This window comes from Rhinolophus sinicus, chromosome 3, assembly GCF_057876585.1.
Source record: "Rhinolophus sinicus isolate RSI-liver-muscle chromosome 3, RSI-T2T, whole genome shotgun sequence".
Lineage (NCBI taxonomy): Eukaryota > Metazoa > Chordata > Mammalia > Chiroptera > Rhinolophidae > Rhinolophus > Rhinolophus sinicus.
In genome coordinates, this window is record NC_142503.1 from 138,882,860 (window position 1) to 138,900,305 (window position 17,446).

A 17,446-nucleotide genomic window follows, 5' to 3' on the forward strand; every position below is an offset into this window, starting at 1 on the left:
TCAGGCAAAAAAGACATGCCATTATTAAAAGTAAATTGGGTCCAATACTTTTCAGAACAAAAGGAACACCGCATAATAGCAATCATAAAAATTTCATAGCAGAACTGGTTATTAAATTCATACCTTCTTAATTTAATGAAATAATTAAATAAATAAAGTAAATAAAATAATTACTGAGTATTTGCCACATTCTTTGCTTACATTATGCCAGAGGTCAGCAAAATACAGCACATGGACCAAATCTGGCCATCTACTTTTTGTGAATAAAGTTTTATTAGAAAACAGCCACATCCATTCATTTACATATTTTCTAAGGCTGCATTCGCACAATGGCAGAGTTGGGTAGTTGTAGGAGAGAGAACATTTACTATCTGACTCTTTAAGAAAAAGTTAGCTAATCCCTGCTCTATGCTAAAATATAACTGAGCGCTTACTGTGTGACACACACTATGGAACCATAGGAGATGGTAAGATGTGTAAGATGTTTTCTGCTATCCTAGTAGATTATCATCTAGAGGGAATAGAAAGTTGAAAAGCAACACAGAGAAATGTCCTTGACACAGAACCAGAAGAATTGAGTATTTTCCAGGACAAAGTAAAAAGCCATCCGGGAAGAAGAAATAACAAAGACAGGTGTGAAAATGCATGATCTATTTAAAGAATACAGTCTCAGATTACATGTACATCGTACCATATCGTAGCATTTTCACACAAGGCAGCAAGGTAAACTGGGACAAGCTGTAGTTTTCAAGCCTTCCTGCAGACTGTGGTTATTTTATAGGCAATAGGGAGAATTCAAAGGTTTTAATGAAGGGGAAAAAAAATGGTAAAACTGTTTTAGAGAGAAAATTCTAGCATTTACACATAGTGTAGTTTAGTCTATGCCTTAAAGTAGCTTCTTCTTGGCTCCAAACAGGTAGATAAAACAAAAAGGACATAAGCTAAAAAATAAGGTAAATATCTCCAAATACAAAACTGAACATAACTCAGAACCATGCATGATACTGAATCCATGGTCACGTGGACTCTGGGCTCAAAAGCAGGCTATGGTAGTTGGGAGTACAGTTCCTGAGAGATCAATGAAACTAATAGGATTCTAAGAAAAAGAGGGACCAGAACCAGATTGTGATGCATGAAGAGGCTCAAGTGGAGTGAAGCAGGGCTTCTCCTCCATCCTTTATAAAGGAAGAAGGTTGGAAATTAACACTGGCAACTATTCCTTGAGGCTATTACTCATTAGAAAGCTGTGGGCCTAGAGATAAAGGAGGAGACACATAAGTCTTAGGTCCAGAAACTGTGCCAGGCTACCTGCTGGTTTGCCTCGATCTGCTGTATCCCATAGTACTACAGAGCGTAAGACCCATTCTGGATTGGGAATTAAACATTCAACACAAGAATTCACAAAAAATCAAAGTTTAAAATTAAGTCAAATGAAAGAAATAATAAAGTTAAAGTAGAAATTAATGAAACAAACAACACAGAAATAGTTGGGAAAATTATGAAAACCAAAAGCTGGTTCACTGGGATGAAAATATAGTAAAATAAAATTCTAGAAAGATTTAAAAAGTTAAAAAGAGAAGGCACAAAGCAATATTAAGAATAAAAAAGGCTACCAGATACAGATTTTTTGTGAAGAAATACCATTAATAATGTTATGCCAATAAATCTGAAATCTTAAATGAACAATTTCTCAAAACAAACAAAAAACGTGATTCAAGAAAAAATAGAAAAATGAAAAATAAAATAACTTACTACTGTTAAAAGAAAATTAATCAGTTGTTTAAAATCTACATGGAGAAAAAGAAATCAGGCAGAAACACTACCATGAGTTCTACCAAACATTCAAATAATAGATAATCCTAGCCTTAATAAAAACTGTTCCACAGAATATAAAAACAGGTAACAGTCTCCAATTCATTGGAGAAACTAGCATAACCTGGATGCCAAAACCCACAAAAGACAGTATGAAGAAAAAAATTATAGGCCAACCTTACTTTGAATATAGACAAAAAATTCTAAATAGAATTCTAGAAAATAGAATCCAGCTATGTATTTGTGTGTGTGTGTGTGTGTGTGCAAGAGAGAGAGAGAGAGAGAGCGAGAGAGAGAGAGAGCGAGAGAGAGAGAATCAAGACCAAATAATGACATCTCAGAAATTCAAGAATGGTTTAACATTAGAAAACCAGTTAATATAATGCATTACGTTAATATTAAAACATATTAATTGATTAAATGATAATTTTTAAATCAATACAATCAACGCATTTGTTTGAATAGCATCCATTCTTAATACTAAAAAAAGAAAAATACACTTAGTGAAACAGGAATAGACAGGAACATCCTTAACCAAATAAAAAATATTTTGAAAAACCTATAGTAAGCATCATGATTCACAGTGAAATGTGTCAATAATGCCACTAAAATCAGGAGCAAAGTAAGTATAGCCACTATTGCTTCTATTCAATATTCTACTTGAGAAAGCAGAGGAGGAAAGGAAACTGAAGAGAAGGAAGAAACAAAACAAAAATTACAAGAAATAAAACCAGTTAGTAAGCTACTGCAACATTCCAGGTAAGAGATGATGACTCCATGAACTAGGCAGCAAGAATCGAAAGGACACCAAGAAAAATTGAGACAGTTGACATACAACATTATATTAGTTTCAGATGTAAAACACAGTAACAATATAATTTTGTATGTCAACTGTAATTAAAAAATAAATTTTGAAAGAAAAAATCGTGAGACATTAAAAAATTACCAAAGTTGATTACTTTAAAATTTTTCAGGTTTTCACTTGGTAACCAAGTATTGACAAGTCTAGTTTAGAATACCGAGAACATGACACTAATTAAAAATTTAAAAAGCAGGAGGATCAAATGGAGGAAAATGAAATCTAGAATCTATCAAATATAAAAGGAAAGCATATATGAAGTGCCTAAGACTGATATGTATTGAGTACAGAAAAATGTTAATTTCTCTCCCTCAATTTTTCTACTTCACAAGATTCTTAATTATTCCCTTCCTTAAAGCAATTACACATGACCCACCATGCATGACACAACTAGATAATACAAGTGGTAAAAAGAAATGAAATGTACTTACTAGTGAAAAGATTACTTAGTGAATTTTCTTTTGATGATTCCTTTGAGGATGAAATGCCAATATGTACAATAAAAATGTATGGGGCATCTTGCCAAGTTTTCAATGGATCATGCATTGTCTAGAGAGAAAAAAAGGCATTAAATCTTCAGGTTTCAAGAACAAAAGTTAATACAATATGAAAATTCTGTTTCAGAATGTACCCAGAAATAGGGTTAAGTCCTTCACTTTCATTCATTAAATAGGCACAGCAAATAAACAGGCCTATTGTATATACAAATAAGTAGGTTAGATTATAAATTACTAAACGGTAGGAAATGTTATACCTTGTTATACACAAAACTCAAGTTTAACTTACGCATTTTTCTACAAGGAAAACATCAACTAAAATCATTAAACAAATCTGTTTAACTAGGCCATGCTAGGATACTAGGTTATATTTTACATAGATATCCCAAACAAAGATTTAAATCACCTAAAAAAATAAATAACATCCATGATGACACCAGTCAATTATAAATACCACTTCCTGACTCTAATTCCCTTTGCTCAATGCCCTTTCTAAGACTATCAGAATTTGTTGACAAGGTCTCACATTTAATCTTGGCTGGTCTATGTGGAAAGGAAGAGTCACAACTGTCCCGAAAAGTCAAGGAAGTGGAGTTAACAGTCTCCATAGTATTTATAGAACTGGTTACTTGGGAAGAATCTGTTCTAAGGCCATTTCATGTGCATACATCCCTAGCAAAAAGCCTTCAAAAGGATTTGTTGCCATACATGCTAGATGGACCGTGTACCTTCACAAACACAAGACTAAGACACGAAGATAAAGGAGATGAACAAAGAAAACGATTGGCTTCTTCCTCGTGTGTGAAAGGAGGTATTGTACGTAGACTTGAAATTTATCACCTTCTGGTCTTAAAAAAATCTTCTAACCATAGACCTGTAGGTTAAGCTTCACTGATCTGTGAAACTTAGCATAGGTAATAGATTTTGCACATTTATGCATTTTCCTGTGGAGGCACAGTTTTTCTCAAATGTGCAAATTACCCTACAACCCAAGAAAAGGCTAAACAAAGAGCTCAAAACTTATATTCCATGACATGAACCAAAAGTATCAAACAGAGCAGATTAAATGATTCTTCAGCTATACATTTCCTAAGTTATTTTAGTAACTTAAGAACATAAATGTTATGCAGAATCACACATTTATCTCTGTCTGATGGTCTCTGAAAAACTCAGAAGCAGTTTGTAAAAAACTTTAGAGCTTCAAAGTTATAGGTACATCACATCCTACTGACCCATAATTAACTGAACCTCTCCTGAACTCACTTTTTCATTAACCAATAAAACTGGTGTAATAAGCTGCTATGCTATTAATTTCACGTATCTTAAAACTATTCTTACAAATTTCAAAAAACAACTGACAGTTTATATTTAGCTTTGGAATGATAGATATTTGGACCCTGTAAAAGTAACATTCATATACCAGACACTCTGCTAAGTATGTAACATTTATTATATTCTTTAATCCTCAAAATAACCCTATCAGATATGTACTATTATTAGCTCCTTCAATAAGTGTCTTCAGTAGGTGAATGGATAAACAAATTGTGGTATATCGACAATGGAATATTACTCAGCACTAAAAAAAATGAGTTATCAAGCCACGAGAAACCTTAAATCCGTATCACTAAGTGAAAACAAATCTGAAAAGACTATACTGATTCCAATAATATGACATTCTGGAAAATGCAAAACTATGGAGACAGTAAAAAGATCAGTGATGGCCAGGGGCTTGGGGGGAGGGAGGGATGAACAGGCAGAGCACAGAGGATTTTCAGGGCAGTGAAACCATTCTGTATGATATGGTAAGTGTATATCTGTCGTTACACATATGTTAAAACCCAAACAATGTACAACACAAAGAACTAACCCTAATGTAAACCATGGACTTCAGCCGATAATGACGTGTCAATATTGATTCATCGGTTGTAACAAGTGTACCACACTGGTGCAAGATGGTGATGGTGGGAGAGTGTGTGGATTTGTGAAGGGGTATGTGGGAACTTTGCGTTTTGCTTAATTTTGTTGTGAACCTAAAACTGCTCTAAAAAATATATTAACTTAAAAACAACATAACAGGGGCCGGCTCGGTGGCTCAGGCGGTTAGTGCTCCATGCTCCTAACTCCGAAGGCTGCCGGTTCGATTCCCACATGGGCCAGTGGGCTCTCAACCACAAGGTTGTCAGTTCAATTTCTCGAGTCCCACAAAGGATGGTGGGCTCTGCCCCCTGCAACTAAAATTGAACATGGCACCTTGACCTGAACTGCCGCTGAGCTCCCGGATGGCTCAGTTGGTTGGAGCGTGTCCTTTCAACCACAAGGTTGCCGGTTCGACTCCCGCAAGGGATGGTGGGCTGTGCCCCCTGTAACTAGTAACGGCAACTGGACCTGGAGCTGAGCTGCAGCCTCCACAACTAAGACTGAAAGGACAACAACTTGAAGTTGAACGGCACCCTCAACAACTAAGATTGAAAGGACAATAACTTGACTTGGAAAAAAGTCCTGGAAGTACACACTGTTCCCTGATAAAGTCCTGTTCCCCTTCCTCAATAAAAACAAATCTAAAAAAAAAACAAAAAAACAAATTGCTTGTTAAAAAACAACAACATAACAGTAAATATATTTCATTATTGCTTAAATCAAACTAGAAAACTGAGTTAATCAAAATATTATATCTTTTCTTAGGAGAGGGACAAGGAGAGGCCCTTTCTTCTAAAAAAAAGTTCTATCAGAGCTTTTACAGAAAGGGGTAGAGATACTAAACTTATGAGTATTCTTTAAATAGGATTATGAAGTATTCCCCTAGGCTCAATTTTTAGGAAGAATAATCAAAGGACAGATAATTCTTTGACTTCTTTTGACTCTAATCTGACTAAATATTTTTAAATACTACTTGCGATGTTCAACAAGGTCATCTTTCAGCTACCTTTAATCACTAGGAACAGGACTCAAGCCTTGAGTAGAACTGAAAAGTATACCATGCGAGAAGACCACAATTACAAACAGCCAATATGCATATAAAAGAATGTTCAGCTTCAACAATTTTTTAAAAACACAATTTACAACAAAAAATACAATCTACAACAATTTATCCAGACCAACTGCATAAAATGCTTTAAATTAGAATATTCTTTGTGAGGAAAAAGGGAAATTCAGTCTTATTTTCTTGGGACCATAAATTGCTTTAACTTTTCTCCAGAGCACTTTGGAAAAACATAAAAAAAGAACTTAAAAATCACGCATATACTTGGACCCAGCAATTCCACCTCTAGGAATTTAGGCTAAAGAAAATATTATAGCTGTGCACAAAGATATAACTAGACATTATGAATGTGACCTTATGTATAATAGTAAAAATCTGGAAACCCAGCGCATGTCAACTAGGAGTTAATTATACAAATCACGGTAAAATCAAATAGTACACAGCCATAAAAAAGGGGAAGTAGTACTCAATGTACTAATTTGTTAAGTAAAAAGAAAAATTACACAGCAACACCCAAAATATCTCCTTGGGTTAATACGCATGTGTTCTGCGTAATCACACAAATGAAAGTACAACGGATTTTTACTTTTAAGTTGTAGATGCAAAATGTTCACCAACATGGAATTGTTTTGAAACCAGAAATAAAGATCTAAAAACAAATAGATCTACACAAATCTTGACTACAGCACTGTTCAAAATTGAAAGGTAATAAAACATAAATGTCCAATAATAGAGAATTTGTTAACATATTGCAGTGCATTCACACAATATTATGCAGGCATTTAACTAATGATGCCATCCAATATTTACTGAACTGGAAAGCTGTCTATGTTATAATGCTCAGCTAAAAAAAGTTGCAATATAATACATGTTGTAAGATTCCCATTTTTAAATAAATATAAAAATGCAGAAGACAAAAGACTAGAATATATTTATAGTTTCTATGATACAGATTTTCTTTTTTTCATTTATGTATATTTTCTAAAACCTTTATAATAAATATACACATACTAGCAATAAAAAAAAACCCAATGGATCTTTTTTTAAGTAATGAAGTTGGCGATGCATAAATCATTTTTAGATTAAAATTCTGTACAACTATAATTAGGTCAGAGAAAGTGACCTAATTAGGTCAGGGAACGTGAGGACACTTCCAGAATGGCAAAATAAGTACCTCTGAAAATACACTCATCCATAAAAGCAGTAAGAACAGGGGCAAAAACTATCAAAATCAATTTTTTTGGAACTCTCAGAATTAACTAAAGACTTGCAACAATCCTGTAAGCGTTTCCTCAAAAAAACCAGCTGAATCTTGGTAAGAAACGCAAGCTTATGGTATTTTTGTTCACCTTAATCATCCCAGGCCCATTCCAATCTCCTAGAAACCAAAGAACTCACAACTATAACAGCTGTGAAAAACAGCAGTTTGGCAACCACTGGAAAAAGCAAGTTTGGAGGTCCCCTAAAGCCCAATTGCCAGAGCTACCTGGCAGGTGCTGAAAAGCTTCATTCCCAGGGCTTATCTTTTATATGACCTGACTCAGAACTCATTCAGTGGGAAGGACGCTGTCCTCAAGGCACTCTCAAAAACCCTCAGCAATTGAGAAAGGTCCCAGCTGCCTGAGGCGATGCTACTAGGTGGGGCTATCGAGAGGCTGACTAAAAACTTCAAAGGAAAAATTGGAACTGAGATGTCCATTGGGGTTTTAAAAAGCTCCAAAATATTCCTGGAAATCCAGAAGGCCAGGAGTACATGCAGGCTGTGCATGTGTGTATGTGCTAGACTGTGTACATATGTCCAAGAGACACCTGAACAGGCCCTAACCACACTCCTCTGGCTGATCTTAAGGTTCTGCACACAAAGGAAGTAAAAGCTAAGGCAGAATTTTAAATTGTGAAAAGAAGCCAGACTTCAGGCCACAAAACTGCATGACTCCGTTTACATGAAATGAACAGAATGGGCAAATCCATAGAGACAGAAAGAACAGTGGTTGCCTAGGACTGGGGAAAGAATGGAATGAGGAGTGACTGCTAACAGCTAAGCCGTTACTTTTGGGGAGATGATGACATTCTGGAATTAGGCAGCAACTGGCGGTTTGCACAACTTGTGAATATACTAACAATAATTGAAGTGTATGTTTTAAATGGGTAAATTTCCAGATATGTATATTATGTCTTAATAAAGTTGTTATAAGATTAAAAACTTTTAATCAGTTTTGTAAAAAGCATGACTCAACATGGATAACTATCTTATTTCCTCTGTACTTTTAACTGACAAAAATTTGAGAAATTAAGTTGTGAATTACAAAGTGAACCATGAAAACTTAAGGCATTATTTATAGTCTTCAAACCTTATTTCAATTTTCCAAAATCTCTTCCAGTTATACTCTATCACAAGATAATTTTAGATGGAGTTTAAGGTTCTTTCTTAAAAGTTTCTTCCTATTTATAAGTAATTTTTGAGAAAAATAACTGGAGCCACTTCAAAATGCAGTTGGAGCTGCCACCCCAGAGGAGGTGCCTTACCCGTCTTACTCCTCAAATCTTTGGAATGGGCCGAAACAACACTGTATTCTAAACAACTGATTGCAAAGCTAACACAAAAGCAGACAGCCAGACTATCAGACTGAAAATTAAAGACATTCTTTACAATTAGCAGCACCATGTACAGCTAAAGAATATTTTAGCTTATTTGCATCTATAGAAATTCCTTGACTTATTACCATCAATAGAAATTCCTCCTTTTCTCTTCTATTCATGTAATTTCCCCCCTTCCTTTGCTCATACATGCTCCTTGCCTTCACCTCCTCATAGGAAGACTATTTGGGTTTCTGCCTGAATCTGTGCTTCTCAGAATTGCAATTCTTTCTGGAACTCACATAAATGCTTTTGCCTCTCATCTTGGCTTTTTATTTTCAGGTGAACATATTTATGGGGTGAAAATTACAAAAACAATACAGAATGAGTAAGCAAATATGGAAAATACAGAAAACATAAAGAAGAAAGTAAAAATAACTCATAATACCATCCAGGGAAACCATTATTAACATTTTGGTGTTTAGTTTCCATTCTTAAGTTTCTTTTTAAATGTTAGCATACCAAGATAATTCAAAACACACAAACATAAGAAAACTGAAATATGTGTTCAATGCCCCAAATTCCCTACACTTACAATTTTTTCTCCAGTAAACGTAAGATTTGTTCCATTGTCCTTAGCCTTTAAACATTAAAAACAAAAAAAAGAAAATTAATTCAGAATTTTTACTTTACTATCAGAAATATTTAACAAGGAAAATAATTACCTCCTGTTTTTCTCCTAATAGAGGCAATCGATGCACAAAATCCCCAGAAAAGCTCTATGAAAGAAATATAAAAAATTAAAAGATATATAATAGTAAAAGAAAAATGTAGCTCAAAACCCACAGAAATGGTTAAGCAAAACACATTTTAAGAGTAAATACAATAATATGGTAATAACAGACAAAAGATTTCTAACAACAAAAAAAGTGAGTAAAACCCTGATGGGAACTAAAAATACTACCAAAGCAAACTGACCACTCAATTTTTCCATAAGAATTATAGATATGTCAGAATGATGAAACCTTAGATAAAAGATATCTTATAGTTCCCTCTCGTCCTACAGGTGAGGAAAATGTGGCTCAAAGCTATAAAGCTTTATGTAGAAACGGCATTTGAACCTAAGATTCTTAACTCTTGGGTCCACTGCTCCGATCACAACACACTCAATACCTATAAAAACCCTACACTAACTGTAACATTTACCTTTCCAGTTATCAGCAGATGAGGCATTCTCCTTCTGAGTAATTACAGCATGTATTTCAACTCTGTTACATTAGATTGGAGAGGGACCCTTACCAATAGGGGGATAGGACAAGACCCTGGAAAGACTGTAGCAGATATAACCTTGGACAACAGCATACAACAGGTAGCTTTCCTAATCAAAACCAAGAAAGGCCAACCAATCCTCCGAGCCTGGGGGATAAATTTGGAGAACCAACAGAAAAACCCCTACTCAACATCACATTGTTCCTAAATTTCCTTTTCTGCCATTTAAAAGATACTTTCTTTTTCCTCTAAGTCCGTAAAACCTAAGCTATGACAAGAACTGAATCCTTACAGTTCAACCATCAATTATTTCATTTGTTTATCAATTACTATTAAAGACTTGTCAATAAACTTTACTTCTAGCAACTAGGCAAAAAACCTAGCTTTCTGTGAACTCCTTGCCTCTTCAAAGCAATTTGCTAAATATTCTGAAGCAATATTTAAATACAATAAAGACAAAGCAAAGGCTATAGTTACAATAACTATTTTCATCACGTATAAAATATACAATTTTTCTTTCAAAAATTGGTGTCAGATCCTATTTCTAAGAAAAGAGAATTTTAAAATATGTGTGAAATTCAACCCTTTGATTTCAGGTCCGTAGCAGTAAAATCTAAAAATGCTGATTTTTCTGGGGACATATCAATTAAATGAGATAACAAAGGAATTAAAAATTGAAGGTTTCAAATGTCCATGAATGGATGAATAAACAAAACAATGGAGTATTATTCAACCTTACTTAAAAAGGAATGAAATTCTGATACATGCTATATACTTGTAGATGAACCTTAAAAACATTTTGCTAAGTGAAAGAAGCCAAACAAATGTATGATTCTACTTCTATGAGGTACCTAGAATAGTCAAATTTATGGAGACAGCAAGTAGCATAATTGTAACCAGGGATGTGTGTGTGTGGGGGGGTGGGGAGCTGGGGGTGGAAGTTACTGTTTAATGGTTATGAAATGTCCATTTGGAATGAGTAAAAAGTTCTGGAAATGGTTAGTGGTGACAGTTGCACAACAATGTGAATGTACTTAATGTCACTAAATGGCATATCTAAAACGGTTATAATGATATATTTTATGTTATGTATATTTACAATAAAAAAATTGGGGGTTTGCTTTTTACACACACAAAAAAAGCACAACCTCTTTAATGAGATGAATATGTAAGTGTCTGGCTATGCACCTATCAGACATGCTTCTAACTTATTTCAGTCAGAGGCAAGAATTGAGGAGTGGGAAACAAATATCACCAAAAAGACAAGCAATACATGTTTCGCCTCTTCTATTTCCCTTCAACCACCATCAAACATTACCTGTGTCTTAAAGAGCTCACTGCAGTTCTGGAACAACTTTGATGACGTTTGATATTTCCCAGACAAGCCTTTTTTTTCCCTAAGGTTTTCCAGATATGTCTCCACTTCTTCTGACTGAAGAAATAGAGAAAACACAAAGTATTTAAGTTATCTTTCACAAGTAAGATATTTAGAACATATAGATTGCCTATAATACAAATATAGTTTTGTGTTTACTATTTTAAAAAGTAACAGCACCAGACAGACTCCATATAATAGTATGCAAAACTCTAACAATATTAAACTCTAAAGTACAGAATTCCAGTCTATAGCTCACAAAGGGTAGTTCTTCTACAAATTCTAACAAGACTGGAAAACTGTCAGATTCTAAAGGGTTTTATCACAAAAAGATGTATTTATAAGAGTTACTTGACTAAATTAATAACACCAACAAAAAGATATACTTGTGTGCTCACAAGCTAAGACAGAACACAAAATTGTTGAGCCCACTGTTGATACTCTGCAAAAACTCATTATTTTTGTGGCTTCATCCATCAGTTCTGTGTATTTTTCTCCTATCCCTACAAGTCTAATCTTGCACTCTTTTTCCCGAGCTCCAATTTCACATCTCTATTTGCTTCTCATTTCCATAATTTTATCCTGTGGTAATCCAAAATAACTTTTACATGCTTAACTTGTACTACCTATGAAGACTGAATCTGTTAAGTTCTTGACCAGTTTATCACAAGTTTCAAATAGATGCCTTTAACTGTAAATTCAATTAGTGATGAGAAAAGGATCACCAAACAGTATATCCAACCATATTCTGTTGATATTATTTCTCTCTAAATTCTTCAGTCCTTTTAGTCCTTCTCCTATCAATCCTACCCAATGTTATCTAACAAATGCAAAAAACAATTACCAACATGACAAAAAAGATCATTTAAACCCTAATAATAGGCTGAAAATTCCAGATGGTTAAAAGGTTTGACTGAATGCTACAGTTTTTAAAGACCAGTCAGATTATCTTTGAAAAGAAACCTTGAGAGTAGTATGGGAAATGTAATTTTAAGTTTTTTTGAAAAAAGAAAGAAATGATGCAAACAGAGGGGTGGAAACAGAACGGAACTGGCCTGAAAAATCACCCTTGGAGCCATAAATCTTCAATGCTCAAGCAGTATACTGCGGCAATTCTTAACCCATCATCATCATGTTATTCGCCTTGTACTGACAGTGCAAAAGCAATGATGGGGAAACGGCTGCCCCTTATCAGGAACCAAGGCAGTGGCATCTAGCTGGACTAGTAGTCATTGTATTCTTCAGTCACAAACTTGCAGTTAAAAATAAAGAAGCCAATTTTACATAAGAATGTTCTTGAAGCAGCAAAAATTATTAAAGTTATTAAATCTGGACCCTTGAGTACACGCCTTTTTAGTATTCTATGAGACAAAATAGGAAGTATGCAAAATACTATAAATGACTGTCTTGAAATAAAGTACTTTGCGACGGTTCTGACTTAAAGCTAAACTGTCCTCTTTTTTCATTTACTTGAAAGAATGACTGATAAATTATTCGGACTTGGTTATTTGGGAGATATTTTCTTGAAAATGGGCAAAGGGAGGCTGTCAATTCAAGGAAGACACCTGAGAGCATTCATTGCCAATGATAAAATTTGAGCTTTCAAACAAAAACTGGAATTTTGGAAAACTTGTATATGCCTCGCTGAGCTTAACAGATTCCGATACTTAAGGAGTTTCTGATGAGACTGAAGGGTGATGTTAACAAATATAATTTTGAGTTAATTGTAAAATGAGTTAAGACTAGTAAAGTTGATATAATTCAACCAACCGATATTTTCTAAATGACCAACCATGTCACAAAATCAAACATGGGTAAAAGACCATTCAAAGTGCAAGACACACCAATGTATTTTTATATAACTGAGTAAAAAAAAAAAGTTCACTGATATGGTTTCAGATTCCCCATTGCAACTAACCTTTAAGAAATTCCACTTGTTACATTTTAGTATAGAATGAAAGAATATCCACAATTATCTGAAAACATTTTTAAAATACCACTCCCTTTCCCAACTACGTATCTGTTTGAAGCCATATTTTGTGTATATACTTCAACCAAAATCACTTTATTGCAATAGACTGAGTAAAGGACACATAAGATTCCAGTTATCTTCTACTGTACTAGACATTAGATTTGCAAAAATACAAAATAATACCATTCTTCTGTTTTTTCCCTAAAAAAGTTATTTTTCATTAAAATTTTTTATATTACTACGCAATGAGTTTATTATTGCTATTTTAAAATTAATACACATTTCTGTATCTTCTGAGTTTTAATTTCTAATATAGTAACCTATAGGAACAAAGGCTTTTTGGAGTCTGTAATATGTTTAAGAATGTAACAGGGTTCTGAGACCAGAAAGTTTGAGAATTGCTGGTACGGTAGGTCTGCAAATTGGGAAGCATGCATTCTAGTTTCAGCACTTCTCCACAGCTACATGAAACTCCTTCCTCTATCGGGTTGAGACCCGATGATCTCGAAAGTCCTGTAATTTTATGTTCCTTACCTTGAAGCTGTAGATTTCATTGTAACAATCAGCACTTTTCAGATACCAGGTTATATTCAAAGATACATCACAAGATTCTCCATCAACTATAAAAGAAGAATCTTTGTAAATAAAAGATCATTCCCAAACAAAGCACTTTTCCTAAACTGCTAATCCCCATCCCATTTATTTCCTGCTAAAATGAGATACTCAAAGACCATCCTTTTCTCTGAACAGAAGGTAATGAAGCAATATGCGGAAAAAGAACTGGATATTCTTCAGATAAAACTAAGTATTGTTATCCACAGAAAGAAACGGCAGGTCAGCAGTTTTTAACCTTTTAAAATGTGTGTCTATTTTTATGCTTTAACCTCAATTTCTGGTTCTAAGTTGGGAAAAACCTGGAAATAATAAAGCAGTCCTAACTATAAAACCAGTCTTCTATTATATTACCATTCAATATTTATTGAGCAGAACACTTAAGTATATTAATACAATGCTAAAAACAAATGTATTAGGTCAAAGACGGGAATGAGAGGGAGCCAATTACTTTAAAAAGATTACATTCTAGTTGGAGAGATAAAGAATAACATTAGGGATGTCACAAGGCATTATTCAAAATAGTTCCACTGAGGGAATAATTCATGGCTTATAACTTGAAAGGTATCAAGATTGGATAGAAAGAACTATGAACAAAAAGCAAACCTGGCTAGGGAAGGTAGGAATAGCGGCAAACGCAAAAATAAAAGTGTATTAGTTTCTTTTCAAAACCCACCTTAAGAGAGACCTCAATAAACTTCATGAAATCATAAAAGCCTCATATAACTCATTAAACACATTTAGAACACAATATTCTAGAAGACCAATGCATCAGTCTGAAGACCTAGCAGCGTAAATATGACTGATTAACTGTCTCACCTGGGGAAAGTCAGTATTGCTGTTTATCTTTGATTCTAGCTGTTTAAGGGAAAATATACTAGAGATACCTACTTTATGCAAATGTGACAAAGATAAACTACTGCATCTAGGAACCTACTTTTGGTTCTTAACAAAAGCAGTACAGCTAAAGTTATAACCTTTCCCTTTTCTTTGTTTTAAATAGTTTTCTCAAACTAATTTTTAAGTGACACACTTTTACCAGGCTCAATTAAAATATACAAAAATCTGATATGTTAAATGGAATTTATATGAATGATAAAAAGGATATTGCAACCTTGCTATGAACTATTCAGAAGAACCACACAGAGACGGGATTAATTAAATAAAAGCCTGTAAGAATTCCCCAAATCAGAAGATCTGCAGAGAAATTCGGCTACAAAAATAGTTTTTATATTAAAAGACACCATTTAGAATTTTGAATGGATGGCTTTAAGAGATAATGAAAATGGTCCTGTCAATTTCATAAAAAGCTATATAACATACCCACAAAAGAATAAAATTAGAGACAAGGTAAATATTAGAAAGCACAGAAGTAAAAGATAATGTAAATTTTAAGGAGCCACAAATCCTCCAAAAACAATGAAATGTAGACACTTCAAAATACGCAGCCTAACTTGGCAAAACACCATTAGATCAAAATATAGATGAGAAAAAGACTACCTACTAAAAAGAAAGAATAGCATACAGGCTGTAAGACTATTCCAAAAGACAAAACACTGCTACCCCTAAAAGTTACTCTTACCTCACAAGAAAGACCAGTGTGTCAGAGTAGATTTGATTTAGATCAACTTCAAGTCATTAGTCAGGGGATTATATTTTCACGGACACAATATATTCCTCACAGAAATTGTACCTGCCCCCTTCACCCCCAGTAGAATATAAACTCAGTAAGAGAAGGGACCTTTTCTAACACTTCCCTGCTATCTAAAACAGTGCCTGGCACACAGTAAGTTTTTAATAACTACTTACTAAATGATTAAAAGAATAAAATCATCCAACTATAACTTCCAACTTTACATTTTCACGGAGACAGATATGCATAGAAGCCACATGGATGATCTGGATTTTTATCCCTGATCTTGAAATGGAGCTGCCCATGATAATTTGCTCCCTAAAGTAACTTCAGAAATAAAAGGAAGCTTTTCTTTAATACACAATGGGATATTGTGGATTCAGATACAGTGGTTTTTCCACTGGACCAACTGGTTTTGTTCTATATAATCCCTATTTCCTGATAATATCTTTGAGTTTCCTCTTGCAAAGATCCAAGTGGTAAAATACTCCTTTTGTAAATAAAAGATTTACTGAACCTATTCATTCAGAGCCAATGGTCTACATATTCAGTAAACATCTAAAAGGCACACAAAAGCAAAATCAGTGGTAGCTCTGTAATGCAAAAGATTAAAACACCATGCAGGCAATCAACCAACGTAATTTGTCTAACTATACAGCTGACCATTGAACATGGTATGAACTGCGTTGGGTCTACTTATACAGGGATTTTCAATACCTGTACTGTTTTCCATCAGCAGTTAGGAGTCCATGGATGCAGAGGGCAGAATGCATGCACTGATCTATACCATTTTATATAAGGGGACTTGAGCATCCACGGATATGGGTATCTGCAGGGAGTCCTGGAACCAATCCCCTGCAGATACCGAGCGGCAACTAAAGTTTCATTGGCATCAAAATTTATACGTGGATTTTTCACTGTGCAGGGAGACGGTACTCCTAAATCCCTCACTGTTCAACGGTCAACTGTATATTCTGTAAGTATACAGAATATTTATCTTGTTTTTTTGGTGTTTACTACACCCAAAAATTTCAGACTTAAATTTTCTATTAAACTATTTTCTATTAAATTATTCTATTTAATTTAATCTATTAAGTGAGACTATTAAATTTCAGGACTTAAATTTCAGAGTAAGTCATCAGAAATAGAAAACAGGTATTTTAAAAGTTTAAAGATTACTCAAAAACTCAAACAAAAACTTCATGAAATGCAAAAACTCACATTTCAGAAAAATAGTGGTATTTTTGAAGAGGATCTTTCCAAAACTAAAATAATTTTTCCCCTGCAAAGATAAAGGAAAGAGAATTAGCATCAGATCACTTTAATTCCCAAGGCAGAATATACTTGGTATAAAAACCTAAATTTATGAAGTGTTCAAGTTAGTTTTATTAACAAAAAAGACATCAATATCGTTCCTTTTAGTAAAATTCAACCATATCCAAACTGCAGGATTTTGAAGCTTGATACATTTTTCCCCACAGGCCATAAGGCATGGCCTCTAGAAGGAAGGCTGCTAGATGGCTCGATTTAACTTAAACCTTCATGGAAGATATTCCTTAATCAGTTCATCCCCTTCACTCACTAATCACTGTCCAGGATAACCTATCATTTCTTCAAATAAACTATTCTATGAGCAGATAGCCAGATTTAACTCATTTTAGTAACAATACCTAAAACTGAGAACCTGAAGATCTTCACCAAACGAACAAAGACTTTAATGCTCGCCATATAAACGCTCAAATAAGATTTGGACATTACAACCAGTGAGCAGAACAGAATGAAACAAAAAGGCGATGGTGATTTTAATAAGACTAATAATGCTTTTCGGCATTTCCTGCCTTCCTCTGACGTTTGTCTGCT

General features: G+C 34.2%; 1 protein-coding gene across 10 annotated transcripts in view; it reads right to left on the bottom strand.

Annotated features, from left to right (window-relative positions):
* Positions 1–17,446, bottom strand: part of TMEM87A (transmembrane protein 87A) — a 35,887-nt gene that overhangs the window by 17,548 nt on the left and 893 nt on the right. For all 10 annotated transcript variants that reach the window (XM_088797164.1, XM_019725414.3, XM_088797161.1 and 7 more), the window contains exons 2-7: positions 16,808–16,868; positions 13,876–13,961; positions 11,313–11,426; positions 9,451–9,504; positions 9,321–9,365; positions 3,103–3,220 (exon numbers count right to left, since the gene is read on the bottom strand). In XM_088797164.1, coding sequence (XP_088653290.1) covers positions 3,103–3,220; positions 9,321–9,365; positions 9,451–9,504; positions 11,313–11,426; positions 13,876–13,961; positions 16,808–16,868 — 478 coding nt within the window. The remainder of the gene's footprint in view (positions 1–3,102; positions 3,221–9,320; positions 9,366–9,450; positions 9,505–11,312; positions 11,427–13,875; positions 13,962–16,807; positions 16,869–17,446) is intronic.